The 17,004-nt window shown below is 40.2% G+C and overlaps 1 protein-coding gene across 5 annotated transcripts in view; it reads right to left on the bottom strand.

Annotated features, from left to right (window-relative positions):
* MYO1B (myosin IB) overlaps nucleotides 1-17,004 on the bottom strand; it is a 199,730-nt gene that overhangs the window by 85,375 nt on the left and 97,351 nt on the right. For all 5 annotated transcript variants that reach the window (XM_010860845.1, XM_010860844.1, XM_010860847.1 and 2 more), the window contains exons 4-5: nucleotides 14,885-14,979; nucleotides 609-713 (exon numbers count right to left, since the gene is read on the bottom strand). In XM_010860845.1, coding sequence (XP_010859147.1) covers nucleotides 609-713; nucleotides 14,885-14,979 — 200 coding nt within the window. The remainder of the gene's footprint in view (nucleotides 1-608; nucleotides 714-14,884; nucleotides 14,980-17,004) is intronic.

Here is a 17,004-nt window from a genome sequence, read left to right as displayed (position 1 = left end):
ACCACCTACCTTAGCAGCAGGTGATCTTGGACTTTGGAGCCTCCACAAGTGTGAGAAAATAGATTTCTGATGTTTAAGCCACCCAGTCTGTGGTACTTTGTTATGGCAGCCCAAGCTGACTGACCCAGATGGCCAACCAGAGAATAAAGTCAAGTTTAGGCTTTCTGTAACCCTTAGAAACTGGTCCTTAAATGTTTCTCTGACATAGCCTTGGTTTCCTTGACAACAGAAATCACCAGCCATGGGTGTTATTCTGAATAAAATAGCACTGCCCTCACATTACTCTTTTTCACTAAGTTTCTCCCAGCTGTCAAGTCAAATGCAAATAGCAATTGATTAATATTAAGCAAAATTTAAGTAATTCAAACAAAAACTGAGAGGGAAAAAAGTGACTGCAAGTGGGAGAGCTCCTTTAGTCAAGGAAAGTGTTCCCTCCTTCAAGTTCATGCAGCCCCGAGTTCCTATGGCATGCTACCTTGCTCAGCAGGTCTGGGCCTAACTCTCCTCTTCCCTCTGCCCTCCTAGGCTACCTCCAGGTGCCTGAAGTGCCCTGAAAACTGGACTGACTGTTCAAGTCACACTGAACCAATATACATCCCAAATCCTACCTTCCAGAACTGGGTTGGACTGTAAAAGCTGTTCTTTGACTTGATTAACTTCTGCTCCTTTTCCACAAACAGCTGCCACGTAGGACATAACAAGCTTGCTGGCCTCTGTGGATGAAAACAAGCCATATTAATAAATTAAACTGATAAAAAAAATTTTTTTTTAATTTTGGGGTGAAGAGATCTGGGCGAGAATATGCACTAATAGTGTTTTCAAAAGCCTGCACTTCCTGGGAGCAAAGAATGTTTTGGAAATCTTTTAAAATATTCATGCTTTCTATTCAGATATATCACTGATTTAGATGTAACAGAAACTGTGCTTAAAGGTTATCACTGAGTTGCTAAAAAATTGGCTGAGTAAACATAGCCAACAAGATCTCAGGACTATATTCTTAAAGCAATTGTTTCTTAAAAAACTAAAAATAGAGCTACCACATATAACCCAGCAATTCCACTCCTGGGCATATATCCAGAAAAAAAACCGTAATTCACACTAGTATGAATAAAACAGATAAACAACAAGGACCTACGGTATAGCACGGGGACCTATATTCAATATTTTATAATAACCTGTATGGGAAAAAAAATCTTAAAAGAATTGTGTGTGTATAAATATATACCTATAACTAAATCACTTTGCTATAGTCCTGAAACACATTGTAAATCAAGTATACCTCAATAAAAAGTTAATTTTTAAAAGCAATTGTTTATATACAATTACTATATTATACACAGGTGATTCAAGTCAAAATGAACTTGATAACCTGGGTGTCTTTACCAAATGTATTTTTACAGTTTACAAGAACTGCCTCTCCTCAAAAATACTTTCTACATCAAATTGGCCTGCTTACAATCAGATTAATTACTCTTCAAATCAATTAAAAATCTAAGCAGCTAATCTTAAGGATTTGAATACAAGAAATGCAGACCTTCCAGGGAAGCTTTTAGTTACTTTCATAGACTTCACTAGGAGAAAGTTCTCTGCTAAAAGACGCAGGCCACCAGAGGCATGCAAAGAACTCTTTGCTCAAACTGGTGCTTTTGCTTTGCATGAGTGCTCAGTTGTGTCCCACTCTTTGTGACCCCATGGACTGTAGCCCACCCAGGCTCCTCTGTCCATGGAATTCTCCAGGCAAGAAACTGGAGTGGGTTGCCATTTCCTTCTCTAGAGGATCTTCCCAATCCAGGGGTCAAACCCACATCTCCTGCACCTCCTACAATGGCAGGCAGATTCTTTCTCACTGAGCCATGTGGGAAGCCCAGCTGAAACTGGTAAGGTGGGCCAAATCTGGTTTTATCCTTCCCCAATCAATACATGTTTCTTCACAGCATCTACTTCCAAAAAACTGATCCTTTTAATATTGTTCCAAGGAATGGTAATAGATGTTAAGGGAAAATGAAGTCCAAAGTCAAACGAATTTGGGGCCACAGTGAGTTAGGTTAAGTGAAACAGGTTTCCTTATTACATGGCTTCTTAGAGGAGCATGTGCATTGTGGAAGTCTGGAAAAAGATCAAGAACGCACCATTTCCCAAATTTATTTGCTATCAAATTTCTTTCGAACTGTCCCAGTTCTAATGTTCCATAATCAGGATCTGGTAAACACTCAACCAATAAATGTCAGCAAAATAACACAAGGACCCACATTCGGGCAGTCAAGAAGAAAAACCAATCTCCCCAAATCTTACTTTCTTGCAAGTTCTTTGCTCTGGTGCCACTGTCGGAGGGCAGGAGAGCCTTCCCCAAGTGTGAGTGGCAGGACCCCTATCTACGGGTGTAAGGGGGTCAATCTTAATACTGCCCTTTCTCATGAGGACATACACAGGTAACTTCCAGCCCATTTCCCACATCTGTACGTGAAGAAATGAATGACTGGAATATGACCTTGGGTGTATTGCCCAACACGTGCTTCAGGGCCTACACACAAACCCAAAGCATCAACTAGTAACAGGAGCCACAGAGCACCAGGAATCCACGCAGGTCTCACAGAGTCCTCAAGGGAGTGCTAGCAGATACAGTGCTGAGGAAGCAGACGATCTCATTGGAGCCCTGAGGACAGTGGTGGGAGGCGGGGTACTTCTTCAATGGTTGGAGTTAATGCTGCCTCCAATTTGCTTACTGGGTAACGAGAACGAGTCCAAACAGGTTCTCTGGTGGTCTGTGATGGCTGATTTCTGCTGTCTCCTCTTAAAGACTGTAACTGAGAAATATCAGTCTTGCATTTTTGCAATACCCTCCTTCCAGAGGGCACTGTCCCTTAACACACCCTCCATCCTGTCTAGTTCCTGAACCACATTTCCCATTGCACTCAAGGTTTAACTATGTAAAGGCAAGCAAACTGTATGGACACACTTTTGTTGCTCCATCAGGGCAACCTGGCCTCAGTCATGGACAAAAGTTTATATTATTACCTTTCATTTCACTTTTGGGTGCTGCATTTCCCATGCCCACCAGTCCACACTGGAACTCTTCTTCTGTCACTTCGAAATACTTTGTTTCTAGGCTCTCTGGCTTTCAAAGTCAGGTGAGACAGCCCTCCCAGCAAACTCCTGACGCCTTGTGCTATCTGGTCTCCCAAATGTGGGCCAACTCTCCTGAATCGCCCACTCATTTCAACCTTATGGTGTGGCCTCTGAAACCATTCACCTCCAGGCTTGCTTTCTCATCATCCTGTTTACTCAACAGCATTCTTTGCTCCCTATCCCCACCTACACTCTCACATGTATTACCTATACTCTTCCTGACTTGAATTTCCGGCCCTCTACTTATTATACTACTAGAAGAATGGAAGCATTTACAGGCAAAAGAACTGCTCCAGGTAGTGGTAAACACACACACAGACATATTTCAGATGGAAAGGTAGGTTTTCTTTTAGGTAAACTAACAAGAAATATTAAAAGTCCAGGCCAGGCTATTTTGCTTATTTCAGTGATTATGAACCTCACTGCAGCAAAACCTCAAACCTCAGATACATGGCTACACCCAGTTCTCTGAAAATCTTGTTTGAGTCCAGGATGGACACCAGGGACAAAGTGCTGTGTGTGTGCATGCATGCGTGTGTGTGTGTGCCCATGTGTATGGGAGCAGAGGGAGGAAGGGAGATCAACCAGGAACGAGAACTCTTTGGTAGCTGGGGGAATTGATTTGACCTCCCAGAGATCTTTTAATGGCCTGAACGAAATAGTATCAAATTCTCTCGGGGTCAAATCTATTTTAAAAAGGCATCACCAGCAGATTTTTTGGAACTTGGATTTGACTGACATCATATGGCTGTTAAAACTGTATGTAAACCCACAATATCTACCGAGATATCACGATGAGGTTAACTTAAGTTGAAATTAGGAATCAGTTTTATTAATTTTAAAATCTATTTAAGTAATTCAAATATAATGTTTTAATATACTTCAAAGATCCTTCTAAGTTGTTAATAAGCTTCTATGTTCAGATTCTTAACTATCTTCAGTAATTCTACTACTGGGCTCATTTTAATAAATCATTTTTGGAAGCTGGGATTAAGGGTAATTTTCTCCAAATAAAGCCTCACTGTCTAAAAGAGACTACTCTTATTATTTTTTTTTTTCCTGACATAATACTTGATCTTTAACTCAAGTAGTTCACAAGAGAGTCGACTACTTTAGAGAAAATAAGTAAACCTGTAGGACAAGTGGCAAGGTCCAAGGTAGTTCAGAGACTGTTTTCCCTATATTTCACCGTGCTGGAGACAAGAAATAATAGCTATCTAATGAGACTTTCTGCTTCATTTTCCTTGGCTCTTCTATGCTAAAGTTCAAATACATTTAGATCTTTATTCAAATATTTAGATATTTATCTAAATCAAAACTTTATGTAATCACCTCTACATATGAAAAATATTATATTTCTGAGGAGAATCAAGAATTAAATTATCATCCTCCTCGATACTACAAAGCCCAATTTTTGAATCATGTTAACTGTCACAGGAACCAACTAAGCATGACCTTGGCAACCACAATATAAAACAGTAAGCCTTTTCCAAGACAATACTATTGAGTAAAATGAATGCATTAATCCACTAATCATACTCTCAGGGACAATGTCTTGCATGTTTGCTGTAAAAATATAAAAGGATTCTATTTAGGACAAAAAAAAAGGGTATTCTTAATATGTACTAGCCATTCAGGTGTGACCTAAATCAAATCCCTTATGATTATACAGTGGAAGTGAGAAATAGATTTAAGGGCCTAGATCTGATAGATAGAGTGCCTGATGAACTATGGAATGAGGTTCGTGACACTGTACAGGAGACAGGGATCAAGACTATTCCCATAGAAAAGAAATGCAAAAAAGCAAAATGGCTGTCTGGGGAGGCCTTACAAATAGCTGTGAAAAGAAGAGAAGCGAAAAGGAAAGATATAAGCATCTGAATGCAGAGTTCCAAAGAATAGCAAGAAGAGATAAGAAAGCCTTCCTCAGTGATCAATGCAAAGAAATAGAGGAAAACAACAGAATGGGAAAGACTTGAGATCTCTTCAAGAAAATTAGAGATACCAAGGGAATATTTCATGCAAAGATGGGCTCGAAAAAGGACAGAAATGGTATGGACCTAACAGAAGCAGAAGATATTAAGAAGAGGTGGCAAGAATATACAGAAGAACTGTACAAAAAAGATCTTCATGACCCAGATAACCATGATGGTGTGATCACTGACCTAGAGCCAGACATCCTGGAATGTGCAGTCAAGTGGGCCTTAGAAAGCATCACTACGAACAAAGCTAGTGGAGGTGAGCTATTTCAGTTGAGCTATTTCGAATCCTGCAAGATGATGCTGTGAAAGTGCTGCACTCAATACGCCACCAAATTTGGAAAACTCAGCTGTGGCCACAGGACTGGAAAAGGTCAGTTTTCATTCCAATCCCAAAGAAAGGCAATGCCAAAGAATGCTCAAACTACTGCACAATTGCACTCATCTCACATGCTAGTAAAGTAATGCTCAAAATTCTCCAAGCCAGGCTTCAGCAATACATGAACCGTGAACTTCCAGATGTCCAAGCTGGTTTTAGAAAAGGCTGAGGAATCAGAGATCAAATTGCCAACATCTGCTGGATCATGGAAAAAGCAAGAGAGTTCCAGAAAAACATCTATTTCTGCTTTATTGACTATGCCAAAGCCTTTGACTGTGTGGATCACAAACAACTGTGGAAAATTCTGAAGGAGATGGGAATACCAGACCACCTGACATGCCTCTTGAGAAACCTGTATGCAGGTCAGGAAACAACAGTTAGAACTGGACATGGAACAACAGATTGGTTCCAAATAGGAAAAGGAGTACGTCAAGATTGTATATTGTCACCATGCTTATTTAACTTATATGCAGAGTACATCATGTGAAATGCCGGGCTGGAAGAAGCACAAGCTGGAATCAAGATTGCTGGGAGAAATATCAATAACCTCAGATATGCAGATGACACCACCCTTATGGCAGAAAGTGAAGAGGAACTAAAGGGCCTCTTGATGAAAGTGAAAGTGGAGAGTGAAAAAGTTGGCTTAAAGCTCAACATTCAGAAAACTAAGTTCATGGCATCCGGTCCCATCACTTCATGGCAAATAGATGGGGAAACAGTGGAAACAGTAGCTGACTTTATTTTTCTGGGCTCCAAAATCACTGCAGATGGTAACTGCAGCCATGAAATTAAAAGACACTTACTCTTTGGAAGGAAAGTTATGACCAACCTAGACAGCATATTAAAAAGCAGAAACATCACTTCATCAACAAAGGTCCGTCTAGTCAAGGCTATGGTTTTTCCAGTGGTCATGTGTGGATATGAGATTTGGACTATAAAGAAAGCTGAGTGCCAAAGAATTGATGCTTTTGAACTGTGGTGTTGGAGAAAACTTTTGAGAGTCCCTTGGACTGCAAGGAGGTCCAACCAGTCCATCCTAAAGGAGATTAGTCCTGGGTGTTCATTGGAAGGACTGATGTTGAAGCTGAAACTCCAATCCTTTCGCCACCTCATGCGAAGAGCTGATTCATTGGAAAAGACCCCAATGCTGGGAAAGACTGAGGGCAGGAGGAGAAGGGGATGACAGAGGATTAGATGGTTGGATGGCATCACCGACTCAATGGACATGGGTTTGGGTGGACTCCGGGTGTTGGTGATGGACAGGGAGGCCTGGCGTGCTGCGGTTCATGGGGTTGCAAAGAGTCGGACATGACTGAGCAACTGAACTGAGCTGAACTACAAGGGAAGACCCACACATGTAAATGAGCAGGCTCCACATGGATTCCATCACTGTGTCAGGGAAGAAAGGTATGAACATAAGCAAGGCTTTCTGAGGATCTTTTTTTTTCAGAACTAATAAATTTATCCAGGAGTTAACAAGTACCCACGCATGCATTAACAGATAGCTAGGTTGGCCAAAAAAATTCATTTGGTTTTTTTCCATAACATCTTATGGAACCCAATATAAGTATCATCGTATGTCACATACACATCATATAAACCCTGTTACATATGTCACATAGCATAGAGATAGCCATACACTTATACACCTAATACTGATATATTTATCTACTTACACACCTCTCTATTTCCTTGGCTAAAGCACCCAAGGTTTTCTAGGGACTGAACAGGTCTGGTAGTTCAGTGACCGAAAGAGTATGACTGCCTATACAAGCAAGCCATGTTTGTATACAGTGAAACAAGGACTCTACAACATTGAAGAACACCCTTTTCAATAGCCCTGAGTCTGCTGTGCTACAAAATAACCCAGCTGCAGCACATCCAAATTGGCCAGACAGGCAGCTGTGAACTGCCCAATCAAAAGCAAGGGTCTTGCAATGAGAAACACTGCCTCTGCTCCGAGAGGAATCGTGACTGGAAATGTTTGTACTGAAACACAATTAAAAAGAAGCTGCTTTGCCTCTGAAAGTTGGCCACAAAATCTCTGATAATTCATATAAAACACACGAGTCATGAAAGACCTCGCTCACATGAGGAAGAAAGAAAACATAGCTCACGGCATTTTGGCCTTGAGCTTGCTTAGCTCTTCTGTGTCCATGTGGAGAGAGTCAGCATTGTAAAACGCTCGTGGATGTTTAGGCTACAAAAAGTCAGTCACATCTCTGTTGCTGACCGAGTCAGAAAACTATCACAGATATAAAGCAGTGCAAGGTCATCTGGGGTTCAGAACCAAGGGTCTTAACGAGCAGGGCGGGCTTCACAACTCTTGTAGCAGATGGCTGCAGAGTTCCTAGAAACTGATGTAACTGTAAAATTAGAAGCCAAATAATTTATAAAGCTTTCTTATATCAGGATCATCTTCTCAGGCCCACAGTTTACTCTGATGTCCTTGGAAAAATGCAGTTATGATGGTTCCCTCATGTTCTGCCTCCCTGCCCCCATCAGTGCTTGAATGGCTCTCTACAAACTATTTGTATTCATGATAGTGAATTGTGAGTTCACTGCCTAGAAATAGTTGGGCACTTTTATGAGGCATGATGAATTTTTTATTTAGCACAGCAGTAATGAATTAAATAGGACCCCAAAGGATTCAAAGAGTTTACACCTCTCCCTGGGAACTCTCATTATACGACCCTACAGTGTAAGAGTGTCTCCAATGTTTAAGACCAATAACATCATCATCTGCCAAGAGAGGTTTACAACCTCATTAAGTTAATTACTTCTTATAAAATGAGCCCTCTGATACTGCGTGATGGTTCTGTATATGCTATTTAGTAAAAACTCTCACTGAAAAGAGATACTGTATAAGTACAGAGCACATTCCAGGCCCTCAATAAATGTTAGCTCTCTTCTTTCATTCATTAGCTGATACAAAAATGCTAATGACTACATGTACTCAAAAAAAAATTGGTGAATAAGATAACGTGACATTCAAAAAATGGCCTGGCATTCCTCTTCCCCACAAAACTGAAATTAAACCCCCTCTAGAAAAGCCTCAACCACTGTGCTACAATCCCTGTATTATTTTCCATCATTTCATTTTCCCGTAAGTAATCTCTATGAAAAAGAGACATTAAACAACACAAAGTCTCTTTACTCAAAACTATTACCTAATGACAATCAAAACCTTAATGCAATTTGAAACAATTTCTGTGTCACTACTTTCAAAAGGAAAGAAAAGTGGAAAAAGATGGGAATAAGTAAGTAAAACACTAACTGTCTCTATGGAGATGGAGAGGCAGGAGACGCTTTTGGAATCTATAAGTGAAAGGAAGGACAAAGCAGTCACCAAAGAGTATAGCTGAGTGGATCTTTACAAACAGAGCTCTTAGGAATAGTGCCCATCACCCAGCACCAGGAGTTCTATGTGATGGATAAGTGAAGCCTCACCAGATCTAGGAAGCACAGGAGCTCAAAAACAACACAAATGTTCCAAGTGACTTTTGGACAGCGCTACTCAAAGTATGGTTCAAGGACCAGCACTACTCAAAAGCAGATCTGTCCACGAACAGCTATTGGTCTGTCTACACATGAGAATAGACTTTGAGAGAAGTTTTTGTAGCAATCTGGTACCTTGTCTGTTGAAACTAAAACTTTACGTTGGGAACCTTTCTATGTCTTCTTGGATTTCTTCTGGTATTTATTGATCAGCAACAGTCTGGGCGAGTGAAGAAGCTGGTGCTTCCCAGTGGAAGGTTTGACAATATGACCAAAGGTGGTACCCTCCTGCAACCTTCCGCGGGAAGCAGCGCCTGTAAACAAAGCTTCCCAGCAGAGGAGGTGGCAATGACCCTGTGAAGCAGGTGTCCATTCTTCAGCTTATGAGGGGTAAAGAGGTGCGAGAAGGACTAAATCTAGGGAAGATGATAGGATCTCAAGCAGTGAATGGGACACTGAAACCGAGAGGACAAGTTATCAAGTAGAAAAATGTCAAGAAAAGAGAAAAATATAGAAAAGAAGAATGAACTCGATGTGCCACTAGATTTCCACTGGAGGAATAAGGTGTTTCTGTTTTTCACAGAAAGAATGAATGTCTACCCCCATGAAACAGTAACAGCAACCTCTACTCCATCTCTCAATAAGGAAGGGACACAAGCCCAACCAGGAAACAGAATTCTGCACCAGGAGGAAGCAGGTGGTTTACAACTCTCTGAGAAGGAGGAGGTCATACACTAACATGGCTCATGAGGGGACACATGTTCCAGAGGAGATGAAGAACTGGCCCACGCCAATCAAACCAGTGACCACAACCCACTTCTGATGACTCACGTGGTAACACACTGAAATAATCAGATACTCAAAAAATTATAAAAACATGATGAAGAATGAGTAAAAATCTAAAAGAAAATTAATAGGCTTAGGAATATTTTCATCTCTTCCTCCTTTATGCCTTAAAAAGGAAACAAATGTGAAATGAATAGGCTGGTAGATATCATCAAAATGACTGGGGTGGGGACAGGTGACATGAGACATCATCACCACCAATGACTCTGTCAAGGGACGCAGTTTTTAACTGACCTTGCCACCACTTCCACTGGCCAACCTGGAAACAAACAAGAAGCGGTACTGCTTTTAAGAACTGAATTCTGTTTCACAATGAAAGGAAGGTTAGAGGCAGTGAAAGAGCAAAAACTTTCTCCCAAGATATCAATATCCTCCTAAAGTTCTTACTGGGAAGAAGGAATCCTAAATAGTGAAAGATTTCACAAATTTCTGAGTGAACAGAGGTAAGAGCCCATACCCAGAGTTCAAATGAATGATCTAAAAAGGGGTGGGAAACTCAATATAATGACTATTTACAATATATACTGACAACACACAGCAAAAAGCAAACCCTTCCATGAATAGTAACACGAGCTGCCACTGGGGTGGGGGAAACATGAGGGGAAGGTACAGAAGCAGGTAGGGGCTAGGTCAAGCAGAATCTTCTGGGTTAGGCTTATATTTTAGTGCAATAAAAACCATTTCGTGAAATGAAAACTTTAAATTAAAAAAATACCTTGAAGCAACAAAAATGGAAAAATACACCAAAACTGATGAGATACAGCAAAAGTAGTTCCAAGAGGAAATTTTATAGCTATAAATGCATACATCAAGAATAAAGAAATATCTCAAATAAACAACCTAATATTATACCTCAAAAAAGTAGAAAAGTAAGAACTAAGCCCAACCTTAGCAGAAGATACAGTTTTTTGAGGAAACAATAAAGATTAGAGCATAAATAAATGAAATAGAGAACAGGAATGCAACAGAAAATTGAGTTGGTTCTTCAAAAAAATAAACCAAATTGGCAAAACTTTATCTAGACTAACCAAGGAAAAAAAGAGAGTTCTAATAAATAAAATTATAAATGAAAGAGGTATCAACAAATACCACAAAAATAAAGGATCATAAGAGACTACTCTGGACAGTCATATGCCAACAAATTAGACAACCTAGAAGAAATGGATAAGTTTCTAGAATGATGACTAGAAAAGCTGAAGAGACCAATTACTATTAGGGAGAGTGAATCAGTAATCAAAAACCCCAAAATAAAAACACTAGAACTGTCTCAAACTCTTGTAAAACAAAGAAGAGGTAACACTTCCAAACTCATTTTAGCAGGCCAACGTTACCCTGATACCAAAGTCAGATAAGGATACTACAAGAAAAGAAAACTACAGGTCAATATCCTTGATAAATGTAAATGTCAAATCCTCAGTAAAATACTAGCAAACTGAATTCAACAGGTTCATACACAATGATCAAGTGGGCTTTGTCCTTGGAATGCAAGGATGATCCAACATATGCAAATCAATAAACACAATACCTCACAGTTAATACATGTAACACATCTGAATAGAATAAAAGGTTAAGATCATGTGATCATCTCAACAGATCTGGAAAAAGCATGTGACATGCAGTAGAATGAAACCGACAAAACTTAATTACCACTCACAAAAATTAACTCAAACTGGAATTGAAAACTTAAGTGCAAGACCTGCAACTGTGAAACTTCTAAAACGAAGCAAAGGAGAAAACTCTTATTAGACACTGGTCTTGGCAATGATTTTTTGGATATGACACACAAAGCACAAACAACATAAGCAAAAATAAACAAATGGGATTACATCAGACCGAAATCTTCTGCAAAGCAAAAGAAATGATTAACAAAATGGAAGGCAACATACTAAACGGGAGAAAATATCTGTAAATAATATGACCAACTAGGGGTTAATATCCAAAATACATAAACAGTTCATACAACTCAATCCCTCAAAAAACCCAAATAATCTGATTAAAAAGTGAGGAGAAGACCTGAATAGACATTTTCCCAAATATGAAAAGATACTCAACACCATCAATCACCAGAGAAATTCAAATCAAAACCACAATGAGGTATCACCTCACACCTATCAGAATGGCTAATATATGTATAAAACAAACACATACACACAAAACATAAGTGTTGGAGAGGATGTGGAGAAAAGGGAATCCTTGTGCCACTACTGGTGGGAATGTAAATTGGTACAGCCACTATGGAAAATAGTATGGAGGTTCCTGAAAAATTAAAAAAAAAAAAAACAGAACTACCGTATGATTCAGCAAAACCACTTCTGGGTATATATCCAAAGTAAATAAAATTACTAGGTTGAAAAGATATCTGTACTCCCATGTTCCATGAAGCATTATTTACAATAGTCAATACCTGGAAACAAAGTAAGTGTCTATCTATGGATGAATGAATAAAGAAAATGTGTTATATATATACAATTGAATATTGTTCAGCTAAAAAAAAGGAAGGAAATCCTGCCCCTTGTGACAACATGGATGAACTGTGAAGGCATTATACTCACTGAAGTAAGTCAGACAAAGAAAGACAAATACTGTATGATCTTGCTTATACATGGAATCTTTAAAAACAAAAAACAAAAAAAACCTCATAGAATCAAAGAGCAGATTGTTGGTTTGGGGAAGAAAGGGGAAATGAAGACATGTAGTTAAAAGGTATACACATCCAGTTATAAGATGCAGTGCTAGGAATCTAATGCATAGCATAAGGTCTAGAGTTAACACTGTATTGTATTCTTACAAGTTGCTAAGAGAGTAGATCTTAAAAGTTCTCACCACATAGACACAAAAGAAGGTAACTCAAAAAAAGAAAAAAATCAAACAGGCCAAGGCTTTGATCCAGTTTTCAGTTTTACAGATCATTCTGGTATCTTTCTGCAGGCAAGCATAAGGGGGAAAGAGACCTGTTAGATATTGCTACAAACAGTCCTCAAAGGAAAAGAGGATCGGTGGCTTGCTCTAACTAGAGTCTCCAGGTGGACACAAAGAAAAGGAAGAAAGAGCTTGGCATGAGATATATTTTAGAGGTAGGGCTGATAGAAAATGGCATTTATGTGGACGATACAGGAAAAGAAAACATCAAGGGTGACTCTAACATCTCTAGCTTGAGAAACTAGGTTGATAGGTGGTCCCATTTATTGAGATCAGGAAGTTTGGGTAGGAGGATGAAATCAAGAGTTCAGTTTGGGACATGCTTAGTCTGAGATGTCTCTTAGAGACTCACTTAGACATGACAAGCAGGTACTGGATGTGTAAGCTGGGAGACCAGGTAAGAGGAACTGACTGGCATATACAGTTTAGGAGGCAACTACATAATCTGAGACTCATTGTGACACTCTCTTAACTGATAATACAGATGACTTCAAATAATTAAGTGACTGTCCTGCAGAAGAGCAAGTATACTTATTTGGTAAGGTTCTAGACTACTGAGTAAAGAGGAATACATAGAGGCAGAATTCATCTCTAAGTAAGGAAGAACTTTGTTAGCCAAACCTCTGTGACAAAGTCCATAGGCCACCATACAGAATGGTGAGCCTTCTATCAGATTCTGCTGTTGCTGGGAGGACCCTACAGTAGATGGCCTATATAAGACTATGCTCTCTGTTACCTAAGATTCTCACATGCTGGACCTTCCCCCTCCATTTCTGTCCACCCAGAACCTAGAACCCGCACAACCAAAAGAAACAGTGCACTGTGTGTTCAAAGGCTCTAGGAAGGGAGCTGGACACACTGATCTAATCGTTCTTTCTTCAGCTACTCTAGGGAATAGAGAAGAGGCACTCCTCATGAAAGTGGAGTAGAAACAGATACTTCAGGGCAGGTCAGGAGAAACAGAAATAGATATTTCAAGGCACAGATCTAACTAAGGGCTGATGAACAGAATGGATGCAGTCAGACGACTGAAACATTCACAGGGGATTTTCTTCTTTTGATCATCAGGAAATCAAAGTTATTAATCTGATAACTAATTAGCCAAGCAAAGTGGAAACATTTAAATCCCACTCTGGCAAACAAGTAAAAATTACCAATTAAAAGAGTCTTATCTATAAAACAAGAACATCTTAGAGATGAAACAGTTATGAAAAAATCATCCTCCTCTTTCATGGACTCATCAGTTCCATCAAAGAAACCCACTGACAAAAGCAGTCCTAACCTGTCCAAGTTTGACTGACTCAGACAGCACAGCTCTTCTGAACCTTTTCCAGGTAGCTGGGCACCATCTGTAAAAGCACATTCTCACTCAAGACCATCAATCACACAAATCATTTTTATTAAAAGCACGAGAAACAAAGCATAATCCCTCCATTTGAGGGGTTGTTTTATGGGGAGGTTGCCAACCTGTCTAAAAATACATACAGAAATCTCAATTCTTCAGGCTTCAGAGGAAGACTTATCTTTTTTTCAAATAGTTTTTTAATATTTACTATTATTTTTTATTTGGCTGCACTGGGTCTTAGTTGCACCATATGGGATCTTTAGTTGTGACATGTGGGATCAAGTTCCCTGACCAGGGAGCGAACCTGGGCCTCCTGCATTGGAAGCTTAGAGTCTTAGCCACTGGGGTACCAGGGAAGACCCAGAGGAAGGCTTCTCTGGAGTGAAATCCACCATTTCTTGGGGCCTTCCCTCACATTTAAGCAGAGGTAGGCTTGTGGTTGTGGTCTCCCTAAACTCAAATAATTATTCCTTAGGGAAGAGGTAAGACTTTACAGATTCTGGTGTCTTGGAGGAAAGGTCAAAGACCCTGAAGTACTCAGGAACTACACTAGAGGTCTAGAATCCAGGAATTGACTCCCGCATTGGCTGGAACCCCTTTTGATAGGTGCCTGCTCCTTCACATGAGAGATGAGGCAAGTTCTTCCTGGAAAACATTCCAGGATCCTAACAACTGGCCTTCCTGCAAAGAAGTCCTGTAAGCTTCATGCTAATGAGCCCACTTTGCTGACACCATCCTGTCCATGGTTCACCTTCTTAGAGGAGAAAGTAAGTTGTCAGGTGGTGACCTTACCTGTTTTTCCTGCTCCGCTTTCCCCAGTAATCAGAATACACTGGTCTTTATCTTGATCTCTTAGGGATCTGTATGCTTCATCTGACAGGGCAAAGCTGCACGGGATAATGGAAAAAAAAAAGTCCTTACAATTCAGCTCATTATTATTCGTTTACCAGATATAACAGGCTCTTTAAGGGCCACTGTTATGTTTCAGATAGAAAACAGAAATATCACATTGTTTTTCTTCAAATTCTTCAAGTAAATAAATAAAGTTATTTATTCTTTGTGGCCCAAGTTATCTTCTCCTATGCATTCCCTATTAACTAAAATGGTATTGATGTACTGTACACCATAAAGATATGCTTTATTTAACCCACACACTATATTTACAGCTTACTTTGTTAAAATCTGGGCAACTAAGAGAACCAAGAAAAAAATTTACAACACATGTCCACAACTGGATAATGTTGCTATTTCCAGGATGATAAACTGGAGTTTCAAAACACTGAGAAAAAAGTTTTTCAAATGTTAGAAAATGTTATCAAATACTAAATAGCTGACACTACCATCACAAAACTAAAAACAGAACTACCACCTTCACAAACAAGACGGTTGAAACTATGAGATCCACCAGTGGAAGGTGGTCCTGTAGGTTGCCATGGTTCTTGCCCAGTCTTGGGCTCCATGATGACAAAGGGCCCCCTATCAAGTAAGCTCTCATGTCGACCTTCCCCTCCGCAAAATCAACTAACAAGGTAAATTCTGACTCCCTCTAGCTAACTGAAGAATAATTTTGACAATATGATGCTGTCTTAAAATAGGTAAAGCTGCTCTTCTAATTCATTTATTTTGAGTCTACCTAATGTGAAGAAAATGCTAGGAATGCAAAGATAATTAAGATTCAGCCCTTCTTTGATGAGTTTTCAGCCAAAAGTAGGGGAGAGATACAAATAGAGAATAGATAAGTGCAAGGAAAAAGATATATGCAAAACATTGCAGAACCAGACAGGGCCCTCAGTAGGGTGAGGATTAGAGTTGGAGTATTTTAAGAGGTGGGAAACAACAGTCCTAAAGAAGTAATGAGCAAGACAAAGGGCTTTGAGGCAAAAACAAAGGCCAAGATATCCTAGAGGTGGACTAAGGGGTATGAGCAGTTGCATGCTGCTGAAAGGCAAGGCCTGAGGAGAAATGCACTAGAGAGATGAAGTGAAGTTGCTCAGTCATGTCCCATGGACTGTAGCCAACCAGGCTCTTCCGTCCATGGAATTTTCCAGGCAAGAGTACTGGAGTGGGTTGCCATTTCCTTCTCCAGAGGATCTTTCTCACCCAGGGATTGAATCCAGGTCTCCCAACTTGCAGGCAAACACTTTACCATCTGAGCCACCAAGGAAGCCCAGAGAGATGAGCAGACTCCAGATCAGGAGAATGGAGCCACCCAGGGGGACTGTAAGCAGAAGAGGGGCAGGACCAGATAGTAACCAGAGAGTAATTGGAGCTAAAACACCAACATTTACCCTGCACCAGCATGGGCCCCAGGCCCTTCGCATTTAAGGATTCTAAGTCTCACAATGAAACCACTATGAATATATTATTCAGTTTAGTTCAGTTCAGTCGCTCAGTCGTGCTCAACTCTTTGCGACCCCATGAACTGCAGCACGCTAGGCCTCCCTGTTCATCACCAACTCCCAGAGTTTACTCAAACTCACATCCATCGAGTCGGTGATGCCATCCAGCCATCTCATCCTCTGTCGTCCCCTTCTCCTACTGCCCCCAATCCCTCCAGCATCAGAGTCTTTTCCAATGAGTCAACTCTTCACATGAGGTGCCCAAAGTATTGGAGTTTCAGCTTTAGCATCAGTCCTTCCAAAGAAATCCCAGGGCTCATCTCCTTCAGAATGGACTGCTTGGATCTCCTTGCAGTCCAAGGGACTCTCAAGAGTCTTCTCCAACACCACAGTTCAAAAGCATCAATTCTTCAGTGCTCAGCTTTCTTCACAGTCCAACTCTCACATCCATACATGACCACTGGAAAAACCATAGCCTTGACTAGACAGACCTTTGTTGGCAAAGTAATGTCTCTGCTTTTGAATATGCTGTCTAGGTTGGTCATAACTTTCCTTCCAAGGAGTAAGCGAGAT

Source organism: Bison bison, unplaced genomic scaffold (assembly GCF_000754665.1).
Source record: "Bison bison bison isolate TAMUID 2011002044 unplaced genomic scaffold, Bison_UMD1.0 scf7180017864471, whole genome shotgun sequence".
NCBI classification, from domain to species: Eukaryota; Metazoa; Chordata; class Mammalia; order Artiodactyla; family Bovidae; genus Bison; species Bison bison.
This window is presented reverse-complemented; position numbering and strand designations above follow the sequence as displayed.